At 41.5% G+C, this 26,520-nt stretch overlaps 1 protein-coding gene across 2 annotated transcripts in view; it reads right to left on the bottom strand.

The window, feature by feature from the left end:
- Nucleotides 1-26,520, bottom strand: part of LOC122087277 (26S proteasome non-ATPase regulatory subunit 2 homolog A-like) — an 85,717-nt gene that overhangs the window by 38,615 nt on the left and 20,582 nt on the right. For both annotated transcript variants that reach the window (XM_042656357.1, XM_042656356.1), the window contains exon 6: nucleotides 193-235. In XM_042656357.1, coding sequence (XP_042512291.1) covers nucleotides 193-235 — 43 coding nt within the window. The remainder of the gene's footprint in view (nucleotides 1-192; nucleotides 236-26,520) is intronic.

Raw genomic sequence — 26,520 nt, 5'->3', positions numbered from 1 at the left:
AAAAAAAAAAAAAAAAAAAAAAAGCAGAAAAAAGATAAGGACAAATAGATTTTTCTCAAAATATGCATTTGTAGTCATTTCCTTGCATCAAAAAAATTCACTTTCAGTTCTTCCTTTTGTTTTTCTAAGCCTCTTCTGACCCTTACACTAAAAGGGAAATAAACTTATAGCATAAAAAACCAATCATCCAACCTGTCCTTCTGCATATTCCAGTGCTATTTCTCCAGCAAGGTTCCTAGCCACAAACAGTAAGGACATAATAAATTAATATTCTATTACAACACTATGTGGAATTGGAAGAGTCAGAAGTACGTTACTAATCAGATGGTAGGAGGATGACCAAATAAAATTCAACAATGCCAGCCAATGCAAGCCAATGCATCCAAGATAGAGAGAGAGAGATGGTGGAAGGAGGCAGAGGCAAGGGCAAAAACTATATACATGAATGCCTATGGAACACAGCATGATCATAGAGGAGGCAAGCCAGCAGCCAAGTCTAACACTATCATGAAATCCAATCAAAGAATAATTTATAGGAAACAACTGTCTACAAGACAAAACTGACCTCACCAGAGTTTAAGCAAACTGAGTTGATTCAAACATAGTTCAGTGGCTTCATGGGTTTGGGTTTTATCTCACATGAGTTTGCTAACGTAAAAAGCTTGGTTGAATTGAAGAAAATTATACCTAAAATTTCAGCAAAAAAACTAAGGCAGAGACATGGCACCAAGCTTACCCATGTGGCACCATATCCATCCTCCACTCTGACTCACAACTGAATTGCATAAAATATTTTGAAGATATAGTAAATGAAGAGTATGTCCTTGTACAGTTGTACCATAAGCTGCACAGTTGGTCAGTGAAGCCATCTTCAGGACATAAAATTTGTATGGGAACGAGAATCCAAAGGGGGGGGCGAATGTTTGTGTATTGATCTGAATGTATTCAATTTGGCACCATCTGATCAACCACGGTTCAAGAACTCAGTGAGATCTCAGTGAGATCTCGTTTTTCTGAATAGGCGAGTTGTTCACACAGGCAAGGTAGAAAAACGGCAATATCTAGAGCGAGATTTCGAGATCTCGGTCCAATAACTCATCTCCAACCATTTCGGTTCATCTCGGTCCATTTTTGGGACAAACTATACAATTAAAGCCATGTTTCGACTCGACTTGGCAAGATTTCTCGCTGGTTTCGCCTCTTTTTTCCTCAAGCTCCCATTTTTGAGAGAAAATCAACAAAAAAAACTGTGGGACATCTATTCTTTGGCTGGGATCTTCACTCTAAGTTGCATTGAAGCCAAGATATCCAAGATTGGTGGTGGTTTTTCCCCTAAAGAACACTCTAAGGTAAAAACTTCTTCCCAAACCCATTTTTTTCGAAGTAACATCATCAATCTTGTTTCTTACCATTGGTTTTTTTATATGTCATGATACTGAGGGTGATCTATACATTCATGGAAGAAAAATTAATTTTCTGTTTTAAAATTAATTTTTTTATTTTTCTGTTACAATAAATGCTTTTCTTGGAAACAAAATTGGAAAAATATGATTTATATAAGATGTTTGCTACTCATTTTTTTATATGTTGGTCACCAAAGGCTGATCTACAGCCTCATGGTGGCCATTTTTTTTTTCAGCCAATAAATTAATTAATTAATTTTCTGAAATATATAACATATATTAAATAATTACAGAAAAATCAAAAAATTATGAAAAAAAATTCTGTTTTCGATGGAAAATTACTCTAATGTTGTGTAATTATTGTTTGTATATTTTGAAATGAAAATGGTGTTATTAGTTGCACTCTAGTATACTTTATTATGAACTTTGATTTATTAATAATAAAAAAATATGATTTAAAATTCCAAAAAAAATTATAAAAAGTAGGGGATTAATATGTAATAGCTACATGTTATTGAGTAGCTCTTAGTGCATGCATTCTTTACAATATAGTATTTATGTTGAATAGTTACTAACTTACTATTTACTAATTCATGCACAAACATTTATATAATAGTGTTGAAGACTTGAAGTTAAGGAACAATGTCTACTTCTTATGGTGGTGATATTGTATGGTTACATGGGAATCCTATGTCTGATGATAAGAAAAAGTCAAGGTGTAGGTATTGTCAGAAGATGATAAATTCTGAAGGTGCTAGTAGGTTGAAGCAGAATTTGGTTGGTGGGTATAAGGATGTTGCCAAATGCCCCCAAGCACCATATGGAGTCATAAAAGACGTACAACGTAGTCTAAGAAGTGGAAGGTTGAAGAAGGCAGAGAAACAAAGGTTGGACCAAGAATTTGATGAGGCAGTCTTAGAGAGTCATCCTCACCCAACAACAGTGGATGTTGACTTTGATAGTGATTACAACCCAGAATCAGGTATATCAAGGGTAGAATGGAGAGAATTGTAAAAAGTTAAGGCAGCAAGCTTAGTCTCTCATCAAATAGAAAAGGTTAGGTGGGTAGAGATGAAGAGAGGAGCAGGTGGAGCAAGTGCCTCTGGTTCTAGAGCAGCTACATCAGATGTGCCTCCCACAATGGGAAGAATGAATAGAAAGCAAAGGAATGTGGATGTGCCTCTAAGGAGAGCTCAGAGTGTGAGGGCTACCACACCCCCATCACCACCCCGAAGGGATCCTGATGAAATGTAAAATCCCTTGTTATTTAGACAGCAAGATACATATCAAAGAACCATAAAGCAAGCTTAGGGTACATAGAAAAAAAAAATTTGGGATGCAATGTCAAAATTTTTTTTTCTATAATAGCATCCTAGCTAATGTTGTTGCACAAGGGACATATTACCAGGCCATGATTGACACTGCAGGAAGGGCTGGTCCAGTAACAAAGGGGCCCACTGCTTATGAGCTGATGAATGTTTATTTGTGTCATCAGAAGGAGTTAGATGAGTACATTAATGGCTTGAAGACTTAGTGGGCACGATATGGAGTTACTGCGATGTGTGATGGTTGGACTCGACCAACTAGACAGTCCATCATCAACTTTATGGTGTATTGTGATGGGAAGACTGTATTCTTAAAGTTTGTTGATGCATCCAAAGAGAAGAAGGATGCAATGTACTTATACAAGTTGTTGAAGGATGTTGTCACAAAGGTGGAGCCTGAGAATGTTGTTCAGATAGTCACAGACAATGGGAGTAACTTCAAGAAAGCGAGGGAGAGACTAATGAATAGGAAGAGCAAAAGCATCCACCTTTTTTGGACACCATGTGCTGCCCACTCTATTAACTTAATTCTTAAAGAAATGGCGAAGAAGTCTTTGCTAGCAGGTGTGGTTGAATGGGCAAGACAAGTGACACATTTGTTTACAACCATGGATTTGCTCTCTTTGTTAAGGGAAAAATGAGGTAGGTATGACCTGATTTGCAACCAACTACATTACACTAAAGAGCTTTCAAGATAAGATGGTTGGTTTGAGATCTATGTTTGCCAATAAAGAGTGGTTTGGATGGAGGGAATCCGGTTCGCAAGGTGGCATCGCAGCACAGACCACCATCTCTAGTGAAGGATTTTGGCAAGATGTGAAGAAGGTTTTTCTTATATTTGGCCCAATTATAATTGCCTTGAGGTTGGAAGACTCAGAGAAGCAACCTACCTTACCATATGTGTATGCTGCAAAGGAGAAAATGAATGAGAAGGTGAGAGCATCTATCCCTAAAGGTGCAAAATCCTACATAAGAATTATTGATGAGAGATGGGAGAAACATTTGATGCATCCACTGCAAAAAGCTGGTGAGTTTACAAACTTAACTATTAAAGACATACTTTACACATTATAGTTAATGACAAATTACTTATGGAATTTGCAATGTATTATCTCAATCCTAAGTACCACTACAAGTACGATCTAGGAATGGATGATGAATTGATAGAAGCAGCGGTGCTTATGGTGGCAAGTTGGTCCCTAGAGCTAATCTATAGGCAGCATGCAACATTGAGGTGGGTTAATGTTTAAGATATATATAGACTTATAGCTTCCTAAGTGTTGAAGTACATACTGTATTATGTACTAACTTGTATTCAATGTTTGAAATAAGTGTAGATGAAGGAATTCAGGGATGCTAATGGGAGTTTTGGTAGGGCAACGGCAGTGGTTGGGAGACAAACTACTACCCCTGGTGATGGTGGGTCCTATATGGAAAAGATGCACCTAACTTGAGGAAGATAGCAATCAAGGTGCTCTCCCAAACTTGTTTTGTATCTGGATGTGAGCATAACTGGAGTACATTCTCACTAATCCACACCAAGAGGCAGAACCGACTAAGTCATAAAAAGCTGCAGCAATTAGTGTTTGTGCATTACAACATGAGATTGAAGATGCAGCATATACGTCGAGGCTAAGAGGGTAGCAGTGAGCCAATTGAACTTACTAATATTTTCCAAGAAGACTCAAATGAGGAGGATGATCACTTATACTAATGGTGAATGACCGAGGTGAGCCACTTATGGATCAGCCTAAGGGTAGGCCCGACCCCGTGGTAGCTAGTCAGATGGGTATGGACGTGGATGAGTATATGTCTCAAGAGGGCCATGTGCTTTCATAGGTAGCCAAGCCTTTCGAGACCCAAGCTACTAGGGTTGAGGTGGAGCTTGAAACTGTTTGGTCATGATCCAGTGATAATGATAATGATGGTGATGAGGATGGTGGTGGTGGTGATGGGGATGGGGATGGTGATGGTGATGGTGATGGTGATGGTGATGGTGATGGTGATGGTGATGATAGTGATGGGGATGGTCATAGTGATGGTGGTGATGGGGAGTTACACCGCTTAAGCGAGAGGTACCATTACACTAAACCAAAGCAAGAACAGGTATAGTTCATAGGAGAGACTCAGTTCACTCATGCCACACAAGACAGACCATGGTGCACGTTCACCAGCACCCGCACCCACACCTACACCCTAAAGGAGAGGCTCACATCGTCGATTCTTAGCTGGTAGAGAGCAGCAAGAAAGTGTGGACTCCATGGACATCTCTGATAGGAGCTTAATTGACACATTAGGAGGCTTAAGCATAGAGAGATGTATTGATACCTGTATTCTTGGGGAGCCGTTGGATGCACCTTCAGCTATATATGGCCAGGGACAACCGGTTCAAACTATAGTCATTATAGTCAATTTAGCCAGTTTGGATACCCACAGCCAAGGATTAAAGTATCGACATCGGTCACCATATCGATCAGTCAAAATTAAGATACGTATCGGAGGGTATCGTATCGTATCGGAGATACGCTAAGATACGCTAAAGATATACACATAAATGGATAGGAAATACTTTTTTATACACTTTTACACAAAAAATTTGTTAAAAAAAGCTATTGATAACATATATTATGTATAAACACTAAATTGAGGGTATCGCACTAAGAATTTAAGGTTTGTAGTTGTTCCATAAATGTAAAATCCTTGTTGCCAACCTTGATTTCCACTTTAGTTAGAGAGAAATATGGTTGGCAACAACTTTGGAACAAAAACCCTTCAAAAATCGTGTTTTTCTAAAAAATGACCCAACTTGGCCATTATATGAACGTAACGCACTGTATCGGTATGTATCATATCGTATCGATATGCATCGATAAATATATATTGATATGCACATATACATACCGAAACATACATTTCACTCGATTTTATTTTTTTCATAAAGTATCGATACGTATCGGTGTGTATCGTATCGTATTGGTATGTATCGTAGGATATGTATCGATATGAAAGGGTTTTAAAAATTTTATGTATCGTATAGGTAAGGGCCGATACGGTACGATATGTACCGATACTTAAAACCTTGCCCACAGCGACAGGCTAGCTCTTACCCCTTTGCCACTGAGTATGGGGGTCAGTCACATGACTCACAACCCCAGATTGGGTCAGGTTTTATGGGTAGCATCTTCGAGGCTCCAAAGCCTCAGGCCCAGCCATACATAGTGATTCCTATCTGACAAGCACCAAGCAGCAACTATGGATCGCTTTCCAGCTCATTTAGTTTCAAAGATATTTACCCAAGGATTAAATACCTCCAGTTTGTTAGTGATGATGTTTATAGGGCTGTTGTGGCTAACTTTAAGTATTACTTCCGTCAAACTATGACATGGCCAGCCTTTGTGATTCAATCAAAGCAAAACATACTTTGACATCAACACCAACAACATGGAGGCTATGATGATATGGTCTGTCACTCATTTCAGTACTAGGAGTCTTGGTTTCTAGGATGGAGATGCAATGCCTAGTTGTTTACTATGTAAGTATATCTATCTTATGTACTTTATTGCTTTATATTTACTTGCTATGTTGTTACTTGTTATGTTACATTGTTACTTGTTAGTTGTTACTTGAATGTATGTGATTCATCAATCAGCAATAGGAATTAGAAATTATGGCTTTTATATATTCTAATGATTAAGTTGTGCAAAATGGTGATTGTGGAAGGTGGATTAATGAATATATAATACTAGATAAAGTGTTCGAAGACTCGCCGCATACTTACATAGGTTACATTGTCAAAGTACCATTTTGAGTTTTTTTTTGGCAAATCTAATGTTTCGATTGTGTTTAGAATGGCTAAAATAAATTAACTACATAGTTTTAGGGCCTACAAAGGCCATATGCCCACTGAAATCTACCAGCGAGTCGACTGCCCGAAAAATACAAGGTTTCGACGAGATCTCAGTGCCAGAGATCTCCCAGATATCTTTTTGTGGGATAGCGAGGTGACTGGCAAGATCCAGTTTTAAAACCTTACGATCAACTAACTGGTTTTTCATGAGGAAGGCCAACAAAAGATAACAGCCCAACCCCATTTAAGGATGAAACATTATCTGCCAAATACATCAGGTACAAAATCTGTTGAAGAAACCAGATAACTATAGTGTGATTATTATCATCTAACTCTAGGTGCACATAAACATCACAAAGGCATTACTTGAAATAAGAAAATAAATTAATCTAATACCATTCCTTACAACATGTATTTTTCCATTCAAAGTAAGAATAAGAAATCTGAATCAAAATTGATTAAAATCCAGACCAAACATTAGTCAGACAACAGGTCCCAGTCAAATGAACAGCCAAACAAGTCTTCTTATAATCTCGCCCCCCCCTCTGATAAGTAACATGCCATTGATTAAGAAAGAGAGGGTGGTGGAAGATATAGTAGTACAATCCTTCAAAAGGGGAATAAGCTCAAAGCACTATTCCAAAACCACATAAGGAACAAGGGAAGAGTATTTCCAAAACACATACTAGGATGAACACCCCTGTTTTACCAATTTATCTACCACCTCGCTCACACATCTCGACTTCCATTGGTACATGCAGTTCATCTAGGAGAGAAGATGGCCGATTGGTCAGATACAACGAGATCATGCAAATAAGAGGAGGAAAGAGAGAAGATAGGCCAGCAGTATTGTTCGAACCCAACCATTAAGCCTCTATTGATGCCCAGTCAACCTTTGGGTTGCGCTTAGTATAGTTGTAGGCTTAATTGCCATCCCATTAAGTTGTTTGTCATCTAATAAGATCTTGAGTGGGGGACAGCTAGTTTCACCTTCTACTTATATTTAGTTGCTATGTAATTGAATATTAGTAGGTAAGCCTTTGCCCGAAAGCTTTAAAATGTCAAATGTGCCCCAAAGGATTGGAAACCTTTGGCAACATCTCTTCCCGTGTCTCCTCCTGTAGAGACAATCTGGTGTCCATCCAATCCCACCTACAATCTAACATCCACAACCCCTCCCTTTCCATTGAAGAAAAGGCACCCTCCCTTGAGCTCCCCTCCTTAATTGCTCAAGAAGAGAGTTTTCTCAAGAAGAAGTCCTGAATCAAATGGTTAGAGCTCATAGACTCAACACTGCTTACTTTTATAGACCCGTGAAAGCCAAAGCTAACATCAATTCCATACCCTTGCTCTTGGCAAATGACCGGTCCCTCCTTAATTGGAGGACATCGAGGCTAAGGCTGAGGTTGATGCTGGGGCTAGGGCTGGGGCCTACTTCTCTAAGATCTTACAACCCCCTACCTTTAGCCCTCCTAGTCCCATTCTCCCTTCTCTGCTTAACAAATTCATCCCCAACCATCTTCTAGCCTCCCTCCAATCCATCCCCTCTAACTCTGAAATCTTGGCATCCATTCATTTTCGCAAGGCCATCAAAGCCCTGAGCCCTAACAGGTTCAGTATGGGTTTATTCTCCACTTGCTGGGATATTATTTTCAGTGACCTCATCAATGCCATCAATCATAGTTGTCAAGGCGACGCCTAGGCGTCCAGGCGGTTTGCCTGGGACCTAGGCGACATTCGCCTCATTACACTGCATACCGCCTTATGTTTTGGCACTTATTTATGCCAAATATCATTTAAGTAAATGCTTTTTATATTTGTTATTTCATTTACTTAAGATATTATTCATAAATAAGCAAATACCCCCTATTTGAATCCAATAAAAATAGTTTAAAAATCAAATTCCAAAAGGATAAAAAGTCAACCCCCCAGTCCAAGAAGAAAAACTGGATTTTGGTTATAGGGGCAATTTTTAACTTTTAAATGCTGGAGTTTTTCTCAATTATGAAAATTTTATAAATTCTATCATGTTAAAACATTGCTAAAAACCAAAAGTCCGGTAAAATCATTTTTTGTTTTGATATCCATAAAATTATTTTCATTCAGGCGATTTTAACAGCATTCGCGCACTTAAAAATAAGTTTGACTGAAGCATAACTTTGTCATTACAACTTAGATTTAAGTAATCTTAGACTTGTTGGAAAGCTGGATTTATATTTTAACTGATACAAAAAGTCTCATGTAAAAATAATATCATTTGACCAGTCAAACTTGTTATAGAACCAAAACATTTCTCTAAATTTTGATTTTTTTATAACTTAATATGACTTAATGTTAATTTTTTTATGATTTAATATGGCTAAATGTTGATTTTTAATGACTTGATGTTGCTTAATCTTGATTTTTTATGATACAAGGTATATATAGCTTACTAAATAATATTAGAAAATAAGAAAAATAAAAAATAACAATTAGTAGCCTTGTTCTCCTCAAGGCGTGCGCCTTCTTGCCTAAACTCTTAGACAACCCTCCACCGCCTTGGTTCGCCATGGCGCCGTGACAACTATTCCATCAATAGCTTCTTTTCTAACCAAATCCGTCTTTGCTTCATCCCCAAAAAGGAGGGTGCCTCCTCTATGCCTGACTTTAACCACATTTCCCTCTGCAACCTACTGTACAAATTCATAGCCAAGATCTTTGCCAATAGGCTTCATCTCGTCATTGACTCCTGGTTAATGCCATCCAGTCTGTTTTTATCATTGGTTAGAGATTGGAGACTATCATCCTTTGCCATAAGATTGTTAGGGGTTTTGATAAAAAATCCCATTCCTCAGCTGCCCTCCTCAAAATTGACATCCATAAAGCCTTTGAGTCCATTAAGAGGGACTTCATCTCCAAGGAATTGCTTGCCAAGTTTATCCCCCCATCATTGTCAATTCGACCCACTCCTGCATTTCCTCTCCCAATCTCCGTTCTCGTGTATGGCTCCGCAACCTGTTATTTTTCCTCTTTAATGGGCATAAAAAAAGGCTGCCTTCTCTCCCCATTCATCTTCTCCTTGGCCCTTCAAGTCCTTCTTAGATCCATCCAATCCGTCACTAAATGAGTTCCTCATCTCTCCCATCCCAAAATGCGAAGCCCTTAAGCTTACCCATCTAGCTTTTGAGGACGACCTCATGATTTTCTACAAAGTTGAACCCCTCTCCATTGAAGCCATTATGTCCTCCCTTTACCTTTTGAAGCTTTATCTGGTCTCCACATAAATCATCTCAAATCCCGCCTCTTTCTGGATGGGGTCCCGAAGGCTTCCAAAGCCTGTCTCCTCGAGCTTATTGGCTTCTCCCTTGGTTCTCTCCTTGTCAAGTACTTAGGTCTTCCTCTTGTCATGGCTAGACTGACGTCCCACCATTGTACCCCCATGGATCATATCCGTAAAAGACTCCAGCTCTAAAAAAGACAAACTCCTCTCCTAAGTTGGCCATTTTGAGCTCATCAGATTAGTCCCCCAATCCTCTTTACTATTCTAGTGTTTTTGAACTGCCAAAATCCACCTTTAAGGTTGTTGAATCCCTATTTTGCACCTTCCTTTGGAAATGGGTCGACTCAGCAAGTTCCTCCATCTCGTCCATTGGTCCTCTATTTGCCTCCCTAAGGAAGAAGGGAGCCTCGGTTTAACAAGGATCAAAGATGCCACCTGTGCAGGCATTCTTAAGCTCATCTCAAAGCTTGTCTCCAAACATAATAGCATTTGGTCTCATGGGTTACTCCTCTATTCTCCATAAAGACTCATGAACTTTCTCCCCTCTCCTCGGATGCCTCTTGGTTGTGGCGTAAGATCCTCCAAGTAAATCCTAATGCTCTAGAAGGTATCCACTCCTTTATAGGTGATGGTACTTCCACTTCCCTCTGGCTTGAAAAATAGCACCCCGTAGGAGTCTTCTTCTTGAAGGTGGGGCAAAAATCAGTCTACTCCTCTGGTCTTGCCAAGGATACCCTTGTTTCTTCCATCATCTCAATAGATTATTGGTGTCCCCTTGTCGCCGCCCCCCACTACTCTCTTCCATTTGGTCCTCCCTCCCCCCCTCCCCCCCTCCCCCTTCCTATCAGAGGGGAATAGTCATTTAGTCTCCCTTGTTGGGAAACATGTCCACACTCCTTGTTATGTTTTGGTGTTAACAAACAAACATACATCTTTAACTTGGTTTGATAAAGTGTGATTAGCTTGAAGAAAGTGTGATTAGCTTGAAGAAAGTGTAATTAGCTTGAAGAAACACTTAGAAGGTCGAATCAAGACATGAAGCTTAAAGACATGGAATAGCAAACAAGAAGAAAAGAAGATGAAGTGCCAAAGAGTGGAAGGTTCAAGTGAAGAAGAAGACCACTAGGATAAATTAGTTATTTTTAATGTAATTTGTAATTCCCACATACATAGATGCACTCACCTCATGCATGTGCATTGCATCATACTAGAATGACCATAGAGCATACCTTGACCAAGTATGGAAAGTCTCTAAGTGGTATGGAACACACATTAACCTGACTCAAGGGTATTTTAGGGAATCTTAAAATTAGTATCAGGAGATGAAACCTTCATAGAAGTTGTAGGAAATTGAGTTGTGATTCCAACGCAACTGATCTCAAGTCAATCCAAGGTAGGACCGAAAAGTTATGGTCAAAACACTAACAACTGGTCAGTATGACAGCATTCTGTCAAAACAGAGTATATCATATTGGCGGTCCATAGGCTGGAAGCCCCGGTCGACCGGAACTGTCCGAGACCATAGGCGGTCGACCGGCTGAAAGTCCCGATCGACCGGTGACTGCCTGGAAGTGCCCCAACGGCTATATTTTGCCTTCAACGGCTCTTGGCGGTCGACCGGCTACCGATGGCAGTCGACCGGTGGTCTCAGAATATGTCCGTTAGAGCCTGATTTCCTTCCTAAAATGCTTCACTAAGTTCACCTATAAATACCCAAACCACTCTTAATTAAATATTCATTAAGAAAGAAAGAGCTTTAAGAGCATTATTGCAAGCATTCAAGAATTTTATTTCTACTTGAGTTGTTCTATTACACAAATCCCAACAAAAGGCTCAAGTCTCAATCAAAGTCCTCTACTCTCTCCTGTGCAAGTCAAAGCCATAAGAGAGGACTTTACAAAAGGTGCTTCATTCATCATTCATCATTTATCATTCATTCTCATCATTTGCACCACACTTGAGGTATTCCTCTTATTCCACTATTTCTTATTTATTTATGTTTTTACAATTCTAGACTGTACTTAGGATTGTAAGGATTCTCTTATCCTAAAAAGAGAAAGGTCTCTCTCTACCTCCAAAAGAGATTGTAAAGGCGTCTCTCTGCCTGGAAAGGGGATTTGTAAGGATACTCTTATCTGTGAAAAAGATTGTAAAGGTTTTCTTCCCTACCTACTGTACTGAAAGGGAGAACTAGTGGAATACCTTAAAAGAGGATTCTTGTAGGGAGTGGACTAGACTCGAATTGAGTCGAACCACTATAAATCTTGTGTTTGTGGTTGTACTTGTTTTATTCTCTCCGCATTATTTTAACTTGCAGTCACACTTGTGACCTATTTATCGAAAAACTTAAATTCCACTAGTATAACCTATTCACCCCCCCTCTAGGTTATTTCATCCCTCACCCTTTGATTGCTTTTCCTCCTCCTCAGCTTGGCATCTAGATCAGTCAATATGGGATTAAGTATTTATTTTCAGTTTTTTAGTCATTAAGAATATTAGGTTTCTATATTTTTGAGATTCTATTTTCAGTTTTAGAAAGTAGACTTTCCATTTTATGTAATATCAATATTGGAGTCTTAGTTTCTAATCTGTAATGTTTCTAGAAGAGAGATCTTAGGATAGGAGTAGTTTCCATTTTTGAAGTGTCTAATTTTGTAATAGTTGTTGCCTTACTATTTAATAAAGAGAAGGAGCTCGACAAAGCCAACGATTTGGCTATATTACCATAGTTGCTTCTTGTTGTATCTTGGGGCCTGCCCTCTTCTACTTTACTCCCCCCCCCACCCCCACCCCCCCCCCAAAAAAAAAAAATCCGGTTCCTTCTTCTCCTTGGTAAGGAAATTATTATTCACCCAAAAAAAAAAATATTAGTTGGTAGTGTCATACCATAGAATGTCTATTTTGAGTCTTGGTGTTGCGGACTCAACTAATAAGTTGACCCTAAGTAAGCAAATATCACTTAAATTGAACCAAGAAGGTTTACTAATTAACCAAACCAAATATTAATCCCGTATGCAAACATAATACCCCCAGTTTAGACCTATAAACCCATTACACTCCAAACCACATAGACTGAAGGCCCAACACATATAACCTAGACTTATTCCTAATAAAACAAGCCTAGTTTGGTGAAGAATCTGCATCACAATGTTGTCAAGTTTCAGTAATGCTCACGATTACACAAAAAATCCCTCTGAGCAGATCTTCTCCATTAATCTTGTTGATAAGAAATTCTTCAAGACTCAACCTCTAGTGAAACATCATCCTAAATGTCCCCATATTTTGCATCTAAGGCTTGAACATCGTGCTGCTCCTTTCATTACAACCATGATGCTTTGAATGACTCCAAACCATTGCAGTGGGGCCCTAAAGTACTCAACTGATTTGCAATTTCCAGGCATCAAATAGAGCTTCTAGGTTTTTGGCTTACAATCAATTGGTGCAATTTGAAACCAACCCAGATCTGCTCTATGGAACCAAAACCAACTAACATGAGCTCTTTCTCTTCCACAATGTCACCTCCATTATTCATTATTCTTGAATAACAAAGTATATTTTTATCTTTTTATCTCCTAGTTTTTGTTTGTCCTGTACTATTTCCAATTTTTGTGAACATCTGTTATGCTGAACTGGAGAGCTTGTTTAATTTTTGACCTAGCATTTTTTAGGTGGACATGTTCTGTAGTGGATCCGGAACCTGTATGCATGATATTTACCTTTACACAGAGGTAAATAATTGCTGCTAGGCAAGAGGATAGCAAGTTACAAATTCTGTCTTGGTAGTCATCACCACAAATCCAATAAGGGGCTCTTTCCACAAAACTTCAGTCTTAGCCATCATTTTTGAGAGAGAATAAATATATTGCTAATATTTTTCAAAAAAACAAAATAACTTCCGATGTCATATAACTATTGTATTGGAAAAATATATCCTACGATGAAAACTATCTCATATGGTTAAGAAAAAAAATCTCATGATAACTAACTCGGGGGAAAAAAAAAAAAGAGGGTGGAAGGGAGTCAACACCCTGTAATGATGTCCTCTTTTTTTTTCAATTCATTCTGTAGTTTTCTCCATGGGTATGAGGTGTGAGTGGAAAAGGATACTCTTGGAGGTTGGGGATGCTTTGAGTGCAGGTTGAAGTGTGCAGGTTAATTCAAATGGTGGCACACTGTACAATCTTCTATTTATCTGGTTTTTTCCTGAGTCCCCCCCCCCAACCCCTAATTGTGTGTGTGTGTGGTCAGGGGTTAGCTATGGGGAGTTGGAACCAGGAGTCTAGAGGTACGTGTCCATGATTGTTTTGCTGCTTGAGCATAGGTTTCTATAGTAGGAAGGAGGTTTTTTGGGTGGTTGGATAGCAGGCTGACATCTAGACTGCCTTTATTATTTTATCTTTTACTGAGTGATTTAGCTTTCTTGAATTGTAGGCCTTCTTATACTTTTTTATTGATGAATTTCACTTTGCTGCCACTGGAAAAGAAGGGTCGAATTTCACCCTTAATAAATTAAAGGGTATAAAGTGGTAAGGGGACCCAACTAAATTCAACTAAGCCTTCTCCCAATTCAATGAAATTGGCAAAATAAATCTTGTTTTGCCATGCAGCTCTTTTAGAGCCACGTTTTCTGTCAGATCAAATCCATTCGAATTTTCTCACTTCTTACCGTCATTTTCGGTCTACCCCTGGTCTTGGTTGGAACCCAGTGGCTAGGAAATGCTGGATAGTTTGATTCGTTATGTTGAATGTATGCAATTAAATGTTCACGAAGAATTCTGAAGTATTGGCATCACATCCAGACTTTTTTCCTCTTATGACCTGCAGTAATCCAACTCACTCATAGAACAAGCATGGATGGAAACACCATGGTTGTTGAGTATATGACATTTAAACCATCATGGATGGAAACCAAGAGGCCTTTCAGAGCTTGGGGGCCTGGGGCTCTATGTCTTGGAAGTTGTTGCATGGAAAATTTTGTGCTTGTTCCTTCTTTTAAGGTGGAGTGAAATGGTTTTCGTTTTTGCTGCTAAATGGGTTGTATATGCTGGTCTTTTTCTCTTTGCCTTGTTGGAGGGAGGATTTTTTTTTTTTTTTTTTTTTTGTGTCTGTGGTGGGGAGGGGTGGGGAATAAAGAATCTATAAAGGGAAGAGGATATACATACTTTAATTGGCCGATTTTAATCACTAAAAAGGTGGAGGCTACCATGCATTGGGTCCTCATTTCAAAATAATTTAAATATACTAAACACATCATGAGAGAACCAGATGCGATAGACATGTTCCTAACCTTTTAATCCTCTCCAAGCCTTAGGTATGTTGGCAGCCTTTTGGAGAATTTCATCTAGCTGCCAACTTATGGGTGTTACTTAGGTATCTCGGATGGTCCAATAGCATTGGAATGTTTAGTGAAGTTGTGGTAATCTAAGCATCATGCTTTTCTTACCAATTGGTGGCCCGATTCCAAGAAAAGCTGAAATTCTAGTTATTTTGGCAGGCCTAAAATTAATAGGAATCTGAGTTTTGTTGACCTAATCGTTGAAAGAGATTCAATTGATGTGATTGCTAGGGATTTTGCAGGCTTTCACGAATTAATCTAATGGGTGCCATTGCTATAGATGGCCCCCTTGGGAAATATCTTGCTCTCTCCAGTTCCTAGGTTGCACGAAAGAGTAGTCTTTTTACCAAGGGGGTGTTAAAAGATGAATCAGTAGTCTCTCTGTAACTTGATCTACAAGTTCATTGCCAAAATCCTCTCCCTCCGTATCCAAAAGGTTGTTGACTCCTTGGTTAGTCAAAACCAGTCTACCTTCATCTTTGGAAGGAGCATTGCTAACAATATTATCTTATGCCATGAAGTCGTTCATGGCTTCGAGCACAAATCTCATGGCTCAGCTGCTCTACTCAAAATTGATATCCATAAGGCTTTTGATTCCATCTGTTGGGATTTCATATCCCACACCCTCCTCCAAATGTCCTTTCCCCCGAACTTTGTCCACTAGATTTATACTTGCATCTCCACCCCTCGTTTCTCTGTGCTTGTCAATGGTAGCCCGGCGGGGTTCTTCCCCTCTTCAGTTGGAATTCGGCAGGGCTGCCCCTTATCGCCTTTCCTCTTCTGCCTTAGGCTGGAAGTCCTCTCCTGATCAATTCAATCCTCCACTGACCTCCACCTCATCTCCCCCATCCCCAAGTGTAAATCCATCTCCCTCAACCACCTCGCCTTCGTGGACGATCTCATGATCTTCTACAAAGCGAATCCCACTTCCATCTCTTCCATCATGTCATTTCTTCACCTGTTTGAGAGCCTATCGGGTCTCCGCACCAACCTTCTCAAATCCTGCCTTTTCACCTCCGGAATCTCTAAGACCTCTATTGCCCATCTCCTCGGGATCACGGGCTTCTCCCTAGGCTCTCTTCCCTTCAAATATCTCGGGCTCCCTCTCATTTCTGCAAGACTTTCTGGGTATCATTGCACCCCTATCCTTGATCTCTTATGGAAAAGACTCCAACTTTGGAAGAGTAAGTTGTTGTCTTATGCGAGCCACCTTAAGCTCTCAAGATCGGTGCTCCAATCCATATACCTCTATTGGTCAAGAATCTTTGCTCTCCCCTCCACAACCATTCGAGCAGTCGAATCTCTCATTAGCTCTTTTCTTTGGAAAGGATCTAACTCCTCCAGATTCCTCCGCCCCACCAGTTGGGCCTCTGTTTCCCTCCCTAAGGCAGAGGGCGGGCTCAACCTCAAGCATATCACTGATATGAATAAGGCCGGCATCCTGAAGCTCATATGGAGAATTGTCACCAAAGATAAATCCATTTGGATTACCTGGATATATACCCATCTCCTGAAATCCAACTTGATCTGGTCCACAGTCCCGAATCAAGACTCCTCCTTGGTCTGGAGAGGCATTCTTAGACTAAGACCCCTGGCCCTTGAGGCTATATCCTACTCCATTGGGAACGGTGCACCACTTCCTTATGGCTGGATCCATGGCACCCTTCAAGAGTTCTCCTCCATCTCCTCAGTCCCAGAACCATCTACTCCTCAGGTCTGGATAGGATGGCTTGGGTCTCCTCCATCCTTCGCAATGAGGGATGGGCCCCCTCCCCCCTCCCCTCTTCCATGAACATCATCTGGTCCTCTCTTCCTATCCTTCCTCACAATCATAGAGTGAGGGAAGATTCTATTAATTGGAATCCTTCTCATTCCAAGAATTTCACATTCTCCTCTGCCTAGAACTTTGTTAGGATCAAAGCCTATACTGTTTTATGGCACAATGTCCTCTGGTTCAAAGACTACATCCCTCGCCATAGCTTCACTGCCTGGCAGACCCTTACCAACTACCTTCCCACGCAGTCTTTCCTCATCCACTTCAGGTCCCACCCGCCTGCTACCTGTGTTGGCACGGAACCGAGGAGGTGGACCACCTCTTCTTCTCCTGTCCCCTCGCCTCGACTATTTGGAGAAAAGTCCTTTCTAATTGCTGGCCAGCTCGTAGAAGAATTTTACCTCTTAGTAGGGAATGGCTTTGGATTGACATGACCTACCATGGCCCCACCATTTGTGATACCATAGGTAAGCTTACCTTTTGTGCAACCATTAACCACATTTGGAAGGAGAGAAACCTTCATAGATGAACTTCCAATTCCCGCTCCTTCGATGGGATTTGGAAAGCCATCTCTTTTGATGTCTCCACCAAAATTGCTTCCCTCCCACTCCGACCAGTCCCCTCCTCCATCAGAAACAGGCATTTGTTGATTCCTAGAATCTCCCCCATTCTATATTGTATCCATTAGTGGAAGTCTTTTTTTATTGGGATTAATACCTTTGTTGCCCTCGCCCCCCCCCCCTTTTTCTCCCTTCTTATTCTTCTTGTCTTTGGTTCATATATTATTATTCATCAAAAAAAAAAAAAAAAAAATGAATCCTCCATTTTGGCCCTTATCCCATCACAGGGTGGTGATGGATTTCTAGAAGCCTAAGAGATTAGGCGCAGAAGATCAGTTGAAAAGCCTTAATCGCAGTGGTCACATTGATTGCAGTGACTAAATATGACCAGAATTGAAGAATGAACAATAACAGAAAATCAGTATATCAGATGCACTTCAGAACTTAATGGAATACTAATATTCTGTGAAAAGAAACAGAACATCAGAATTTGGAAACAATCCAACAGTCGGATTCTTTAAGTCATTGAAGAATCCTTGTTGCATTAGGACTGTTAAACCAAGTAAATATAAACTGATCTCAAAAAAGTATAAAAGATGAACGGTAACTGAATCAAGTATTATTAGTAACATATCAAACTGAAACAAAACCAGAAACTGAAGCCAAAAATACAACTCTAATATGAAAATTCCAGCAAGTAAAGTAGCAACAGGACTCAAAAATAGCAGCAAGTTCAGATTTTTCTGAGACCAGAAATAGAGTAAGAGCTAAGTCTGATGGTTATCTCTGAAACCAGATTTCAAATATCACGCCTTGTGAAAGAGAAACTCAGGTTTCCTTCTTGGAATAGGAAAATCAAGAAACAGAAAAAGACTTGAACTTTAATGAACAAAACAATAGTAGAAATTCAGATCTGATTAGAGTCAGAGATGGCAAAAAGAAGCTTGATTTCAGCAATTGAATTTATCCAAACAAGACAGACATATGAAATTAGATAAGTCAAGGTACGAAACTGTCTTGATGTTGATGATAGAAAGAAAGAACTGGAAAGTATATGATCCAAGCCTCTCACCTGGACAGAGGTTGTATTCCCTGTTTCCAGCAGTATGTATAAACCTGATTTATTCAACTGAAAAACGTGGGTGGTGTTTGCGCATTTACATTCTTTCATTGAGTTGACTTGTTAGATCTCATACTCTAGGAAGGGGAAAAAAAAAAAAAAGCAGAGGAAACTAAAACCAAGTTTTAAACTAATCTAAATCCTCCAACCATGAGCTGTCTGGAGCATGATTCTAAGTATCGGTATCGGATTGGTCATATTGTATCGGTATCGTCTTGGGCCGATAACGATACCTGACCGATCCGGATCGGTTATCAGTAACATTTCAGGGTAAAACCGTAAAGAAAATGTACATTTTTTTGAAAAGTAATGGCAAAAGTGACCGATCACCACTGATCCGATCCGGGTCGGTATTGGCCAATACCAATAACTAAATCCTTGGTTTGGAGTGTTTTAACAGAAATTTAATAAAACAAAATAAGAAAAAAGTCCAAACAAAAAAGGTGAAGGAAAAGAGAAAAAAGGATGAGAAATGAGAAAAGACAGATGAGAAGAGAGTATGGGGAAAGAGGCAAACAGCCCAACAAGTCAGGATAGTCAATGCTATATGGGGTTTGACTACATGGATCCTTGCACTCCAATAGGTTCTATCCGAAGTCATAATTGGGACAAGACCGAGATTAGCATGCCATTCCTCACCACTTCGCCTATGGTCATTTTAGGTCTGCCCCTAGCTCGTTTAGCTCCTTCAATCTAAATCCGATCACTCCTTATTTGGGAACTTTTGAATTATGTTGTTCTCTTAGATGGTCACAGGGTCATGGATCGAAATATGGGTTGGTACAAAAATGAAAAGAAATTTTCTTATTGTGCAGACTTATAATTTCTTATTATTTTTCGTGCTAAGCGAGGCTATCAAGAATTCATTATCTCATTCCTCCTTTTATAAAAGTAGGTTGGGTGACAGATTGTCTTGGTGGTGGACATAATTTACGTAGGACGCTTTGGCTTGACCGATCTATATGGTATGTCAGGTAGACAGCCGGTACCTTATTATAGTCTGTCGTTATAAGCATGTGGCTGATTTGTAGTGGTGCATTAGATTGACAGCCGGCACTTACTATAATTAACGATAACTCGTCAATAGTTTTGCATGGATCCTCGCGCTCGACCTTGCTTGGATTCTCCATGTAGCCAACCCTATTAACTTGAGATACGGTATTGGACATTGTTGTCATTGTTGTAGTAAATACTATTTAGGATCTTAAGTATCATTCCTTTTATTTAAGATTTCTTATTGTACAAGGTTAGTACTACACGTGGGACTCCTTTTTATTACTTTCCATTTTCTGTTTTGAATACTACAAGCCATAGTTCTCACGGCATCTAGAAGGCCCAAGGAGTTTAAGGGGGTCCAGAAGCAAGGCAACCAAGATGACCATCTAGGGAATGCCTTCACCCATATGCTACAAGCACCTATTTAATTGTAATGACCTTGAGCCTATATCCACAATTTAATGATGAATGAAAAGCTTCGTTAGTTAGACATGAATGTTGTGAGAGGCAGTGAGGTGAGAAGCCCATAAGGTTAGTGAGAGACTAACCAAGGCCATAAGTGAGAGGTATAGGTCATACCCCTTCTTCTTCCCCCTTTCTCTTCTATCTCCCCTCTTCCTAGAATCACCTCCATTAGTGATTCTATCTGCTGCTACTACAGGATTGTTGTTCTTGGTCACTAGTTGCTAATTTTGGTTTAAACTGTAATCAGTGATATGTCCATCATGTGATTGAAATTTTTTTTTTTTTCTTGGGAGGAGAGGTTGTCCATTGTAATTGGAACAAATATTGATATTAATTTGAGGGTATCCTACCCTAGGGTCTATGAGTAATAGTTGTCAAGGTGGGCGCCTTGTTGCTGTCGCCTTGTGTCTGGACCCCCTCCAATGCCTTGGGTTGCCCAGATGCCGTGACAACTATGCTATGATTTACATGTAATTACTAAATTTGACAGCAAGTTGCCATATAATGTGGACCAGCTGTAGTTGCCAATCAAACCATTGCATTGTGTTCATTATTTGGGGGTATATTATTGTTGTCATACGCTTGCTGTTGACCTAATTTTAGGTCTGATCCAACCATTATTACTGCTGTTATCAGGGGTCCTATGCTTCCGTACATCAGTACCGACTAGTACTACTAGTGGGTTGTGTATTTGTTTGCTATTTAGTGAACCTAGCCCTTCAAATTTGGTATCAGAGGCATGGAAGAGAGGGGAATTCCACCACCCCAAACCAGGCCCTTGACTCTAATGTACAAGTTGTTGAAATGTTAAGACAGTTGACCGATTGTATGACTATGATGGAACAAAGGCTAGACTCTATACCACCACAAAGTGTCAAACAACAACACCACTCTACAGCCTAACAATGTTCATCAGTTCTTCAACAGGCCAACACATAGACCACCTCCTCCACTAGCAACTTTTGAACAACAAGTTCGTTCTTACTTTGATAGAGGTGCACCACCACGGCATCAAGATGATACATACAAGGTGAAGCTGGAACTTAAAGAATTTAACGGTCGGCATGACCCACAATTATTTCAGCATTGGATGTGCTCCTAGATGACTACTTCGACTGGTATGACTTGTCGGAGACTGAAAAAAAAAGGCTAGCTTGTTCTAAACTCGTGGGGACAGCACGTGAGTGGTGGCATAATTATGAGATGAAGTTAGCTCGACATGGAAGAGAACCCATTACATGGGAGGAGATGCAAGAAGAACCTAAAGAGAAATATCTACATCAAACCTTTCGACAGAGGCTACATGGCCAGCTTAGTACTCTCCATCAAGGTTCCCTTTCAGTGAAGGATTACATCGATCAGTTTGATCTTACATTGCTTGCACCAGCTTGAATGAGTATGATGAGCTTGTTTCCAGTTTCAGAATGGGACTGAGACCTGATATTCGTGATAAAATCAGGGTGACAAGCATCAATGATATGCAAGATCGTTTCAAGAAGGCCACCTAGCGGAAGACTTAACGAAGATTTCAGCCCAGAGATTCAACTCTTAATTCAAGGACGGAAGACGATTTTCCCGCCATGAAAACCATTGGTTTCACAAGTCAAGTTAGCATAGTTCAAAAACTCGGCGAGATTTCACTAATTTCACTGGTTTGGATGCCATCAAAATGAAACCCAAGGCGAAATATGATACTGACATAATTTTAGTCGAGTTTCTTTTAGGTTGAGGTGAGCTGATGTAGATCAAAGAGGAAAGAGAGAAGATGTGCCAGCAAAATTGTCTGAGCCCAGTCATTAAGACTCCATCAATGCCCAGCCAGCCTTGGGTTGGGCTTTGACAAGTCTTGGGTCTAATTTCCAGCCCATTAAGTTATGTAATAGATCTCACAAATTCAGATGTTCTCTGCAGGTTTTCTTTGCCCAACCACCATGCCCTCCTTCCCCCCCCCCCCCACCAGCGGTCTCCGCCCCCAGCCCCCTAGTCTCCCCAGGCCCCCCTCTCCTTCCTCTCTCCTCAGCTCATCCTGAAATCGTAGACTTCATTCCCTCTGTTCTGCCTTCAGACCTTCCCCTCTCCTCCTCCCTTTCTCCCTCCTCACCTTCCTCTCCCCATGTCCCTCCCTCCTCCTTAACTAAATCTTGGGCCGCCATTGCCCGTCCCTCTCCCTCCCCCTCCAAAGTTGGCCTCTAGTGATTGTCCCTCCTTCCTTAATCAACGACAAGAAAGTTGGCTTTTGTCCCTTGGGTCTCCTAGAACCAGACATTATGAAATGGAAGCCTTGCATTATTAGGCATTTTATGGGTAGCAGGCCCCGTTCAGCATCATTCAAGCTTTCCTTTCGAAGCAATGGCGGCTTCTTGGCCATATGCAGACCAATATACTCAACAATGGCATCTTTATTTTTAATCTCTCTTAAGAGTCGAATATGCTTCATGCCCTTGAAGATGGTCCTTGGCGTGTTGGAAACAAGGTGGTCTTTCCTCAAGAAATGGGACCCTTTCACGAACCTAAGCAGAGTCAACTCCAAATCTGCCCCCATTTGGATCACCCACCCCAACTTGCCTCTGCACTATTTTGGTGAAAAGGGGCTCAGTATTGTCGGCTTCGTAATTAGAAAACCTCTTTTCTCTGAACACTGAACCAAGCTAATGGACTGATTAAGATCTGCTAGAATCTGTGTCGACCTTCCCACTGACGAACCTCCTCCCACCTCAATCACTACAATTGAAGAAAACGGATTCTCGTTCATCCATCTGGTGCATTATGATTGGTTGCCGCCACACTGTACCTCCTACAAATCTTTTGGCCATCTCCCTCGAGCTTGTGCTCCTTTAGCTCAACGGCTCCCCTTACTAAGGAAACCTCCCTGGCCGCCCCGACCTATGAACTCTAGTCACCAGAAAAGGAAAACTACTCTCTGTCGTCGATGAAGTAGTAGTCATATGCCTCTCCCAGGCGCCCCTGATCCTGAGTCGGCTTCGACTACTGCCAGAATATCGTTGCTTGATCCTGTGGTCCTTCGTCCTAGGACCACATGTTCGAACCGATCCTTGGTCCTCAACTCTCTGGGAGCTTCTGCCTCTAGAACTGATGCTTCTTCCTCATCATTTGGTTCTTTAGACTCCGATGGTGACCCATCCTTACCTCGGGACTTCGACTCCCCGTTGGACGGCTGCTCTGCCTTCGATGTTACCTCCTTCTCTGAGACTCCCCTTCCCCCTTTACCTTCTAAAACTCCCACCGAAAACCCCTTTTCCACTTCTACCCATACCTCCCTTGTTACTAACACACTCACCCTTCACCCTGATACTTGTCCTCTCTTATCCATTGTTGACAAGGCCCATACGACATCCAAAGCCCAGCTCGCCTTCTAAAAAACCTCCACCTCAACTTGCTTACCTCCTTGGTCCAGCCCACCTATCCCAACACATATTTCCGGCCCACCTGTCCACCCTGGCCCACCCTTCATCGAAGGCCCACTAGCCTAACCACTCCTCGGCCCACTCTTGTGAATTATCAAACCATGAACCTTCAGCCCATTTGCCATCATATTTGGCCTCCTCCTCTGACAAATCCTTCCCCTCTGCCCGACGGACTCTTGAGTGACCATGCTTTTTTCAACTCCTCGCGAGCTCCCCTCACTGCTGTCAAATGCACCATGACTGTCCTGTGATCTCCTCTCACCGCTGAAGTTGATACCACGGCTGTCCTAAGATCTCCTCTCGCATCTGCTGAAGACCCCGCCTGCCCTACGAGCTTCCCTCACCCCCCACTGCTATCACTCATACTATTGTTGCCACTCCAGCTCTTTGAGCTTCTCTCGCTCCTACTGCTATCACCCCCTCTAGAATTCTTGATTCTCCTTTGAACACGATCATCCTGTTGCTACTACTTCAAAGTCTATTATGCGAGCTCCCCTTGCTCATGATAGTATCACCCATACTGCTGTCACCGCTCTAGCCATTCTGGCTTTGCAAGCTCCTCTCGCCCCTACCGATGCCCCCTCTAGGTTGTGTGATTCTCTTGCCTCTAAAGACGAAGAACTTGTTGCTGCCAGAGTCTCCCCGACTATCCTCCTTACCACAATTGCTCTCTTGCGAGCCTCCCTCACTCCCACGAAGAGTCCTCCCCTTGCCCAAGCCATTTCCGACACTACTAGCCCTCTACTCAAAGCTCTACAAGCCTCTAGCTCCTTAACCGAAAGTTCTCCCCTCCACCCTGTAAACAATTTGATACCTCTTTGTTAGCTTCATCCAGCTCCCCTCCTCTTAGCTACCCCCTACTCCACCATCACCCACCACCATTTAGCCCATTCTACTCCCTCCAAACCAAAGTTACCCCCAAAACCCTGAGGCCATCTTCAGCCTCTCAGCTTAGCCTGAAGCCTCCTACCCCTTCTACGGCCCAGAAGAGTAGCCCTTCCCAGCCTTCCCTTATCAAAGAATACCATCACTTCAAAAAGGGCTCTTTTGCTACTGGCCAATGGCGATCTTCCTTTAGCTCTTCTGAGCTTCCGGACCAATCTCCCACTATCTCCAAATGACTCCTGGTCAATTTGGAATGTCCAAGACCTTAGCTCCTTGACAAACCATATCTCTATCCGATCCCTTATCAGATCCTCCTATACCCCCCTCTGTTGTCTCTTGGAAATTAGAGTCCTAGATCCTAATGCTCCCGTATTGCCTCTTCCATGGCCGCGTCTTGGTCCTTTCTTGCCAATTATGCCAATAGCCCCAATGGCCAGATTTAGATCTTTTAGGACCCTCTCCTTCTCCACGTCACTTCCTTGCCTCCTCTCAATCTATCCATCTCTCTATCTCTAACAATTCTGGGGCCAATTGCTGCTTCCTCGCCATTGTCAATGCCCTCAACCATACCTCTGAGAGACTCCCCTTATAGAATGATCTCCACTCCCTCTCCTCATCTATTGACACCCTGCCCTAGGGGATTGTTGGAGACTTCAATGTGGTAAGATTCAACCACGAAAAAGTTGGGAGCAACCCCAATGACCCCCACTCCGTTGAGGCCTTCAATAACTGCCTCGAGGACATTGGCATAAATAAACTCCGTTGGTCCGGTGCCAAGCTCACTTGGAATAACCATCGGAGTGGCATTGATTGAGTTGCTTACAAACTTGACAGGGCCCTTGTCAATGAAGCATGGCTTGCTTCTTTTCCCTCTTCTCATACCACTTAGGGCCCTCCCAACATCTTTGGCCACTATCCCATCTCTCTCATTATCCTTCCACCTCCTTTGGTCCCAAGCCCTTCAAATTCTTTAATAAATGGTCCCATCACCAATATTTCCTCCCTCTCATTCATGAAGCGTCAAGCGTGGCACATCCCTATGCATGCCTTCTCCTTCCCCCTCAACTCCTCCAGGAAGCTTAGAAATGTCAAGGCTGCCCTTAAGCTCTGGAATTCCAGATGCTTTAGCAACATCTCTGATAGGACCTCCTCCTATAAGTCCAGGATGGAGGCTATCTAGGCCAGGCTTCAGCTCGATCTCCTTAATCCAACCCTAGCTAAGGAGGAAAAGTCTCTTTCCCTTGAGTAAACCCTCCTTTCTCCTAAGCAAAAAGCTTCTTCAAGCAAAAATCCCTTATCAAGTGGTTGGAGCTTGGAGACTCCAACTCTGCTTTCTTCTACCGATCCCTCAAACGTCGGATCAATGCCAATTCTATATCCCTTCTCACCTTCAGAAATGGATCCTCCCTTCACAATCCTGAGGACATCAAATCTGAGATTTCTTCTTACTTCTCTGATCTTTTTAATCCCCCTCCCCTCTCCCCCCTCTCTGATCAATAAATTAATTCCTGACCACCCTCTCCCCTCCCTCCAATCCATGCCTTCTGATGAGGAAATCACCTCTGATGTCCTCTCCAATAAACCCAATAAAGCTCCTAGGCGTGACAGATTCAGCATGGGATTCTTCACCTCTTGCTGGGATATCATCAAGGTTGACCTCATCCAGGCTATCAAGAGCTTTTTCTTTGATCCTGGCTAAATCGATGGTGTTAATCATACCTTCCTCTGCCTCATCCCAAAATCTGATGGGGCCTCTTCCATGTAGGACTTCAGACCCATATCCCTTCGTAATTTAGTTTACAAATTCATTGCCAAAATTCTTTCTCTCCGCGTCCAAAAGGTCATTGACTTCGTTGTCAGTCAAAACCAGCCTGCCTTCATTTTAGGCAGATCATTGCCAATAATATCATGTGCCACAAAATTATCTGTGGCTTTGACTGCAAATATCATGGTTCTGCGGTTCTCCTCAAAATTGACATTCATAAGACTTTCAACTCCACCCGTTGGGATTTCCTTTCCAAACTCTACTCACTCGTTGGGATTTCCTTTCCAAACTCTACTCCAAATGTCCTTCCCCCCAAACTTTGTCTGATGGATTCTTGCCTGCATCTCCACCCCCCCCCCCC

The sequence above is a fragment of the Macadamia integrifolia genome, chromosome 8 (genome assembly GCF_013358625.1).
Source record: "Macadamia integrifolia cultivar HAES 741 chromosome 8, SCU_Mint_v3, whole genome shotgun sequence".
In the NCBI taxonomy this organism is placed as follows: Eukaryota; Viridiplantae; Streptophyta; class Magnoliopsida; order Proteales; family Proteaceae; genus Macadamia; species Macadamia integrifolia.
The sequence above is the reverse complement of the archived record's forward strand: the minus strand, read 5'-3'. Positions and strand labels throughout refer to the sequence as shown.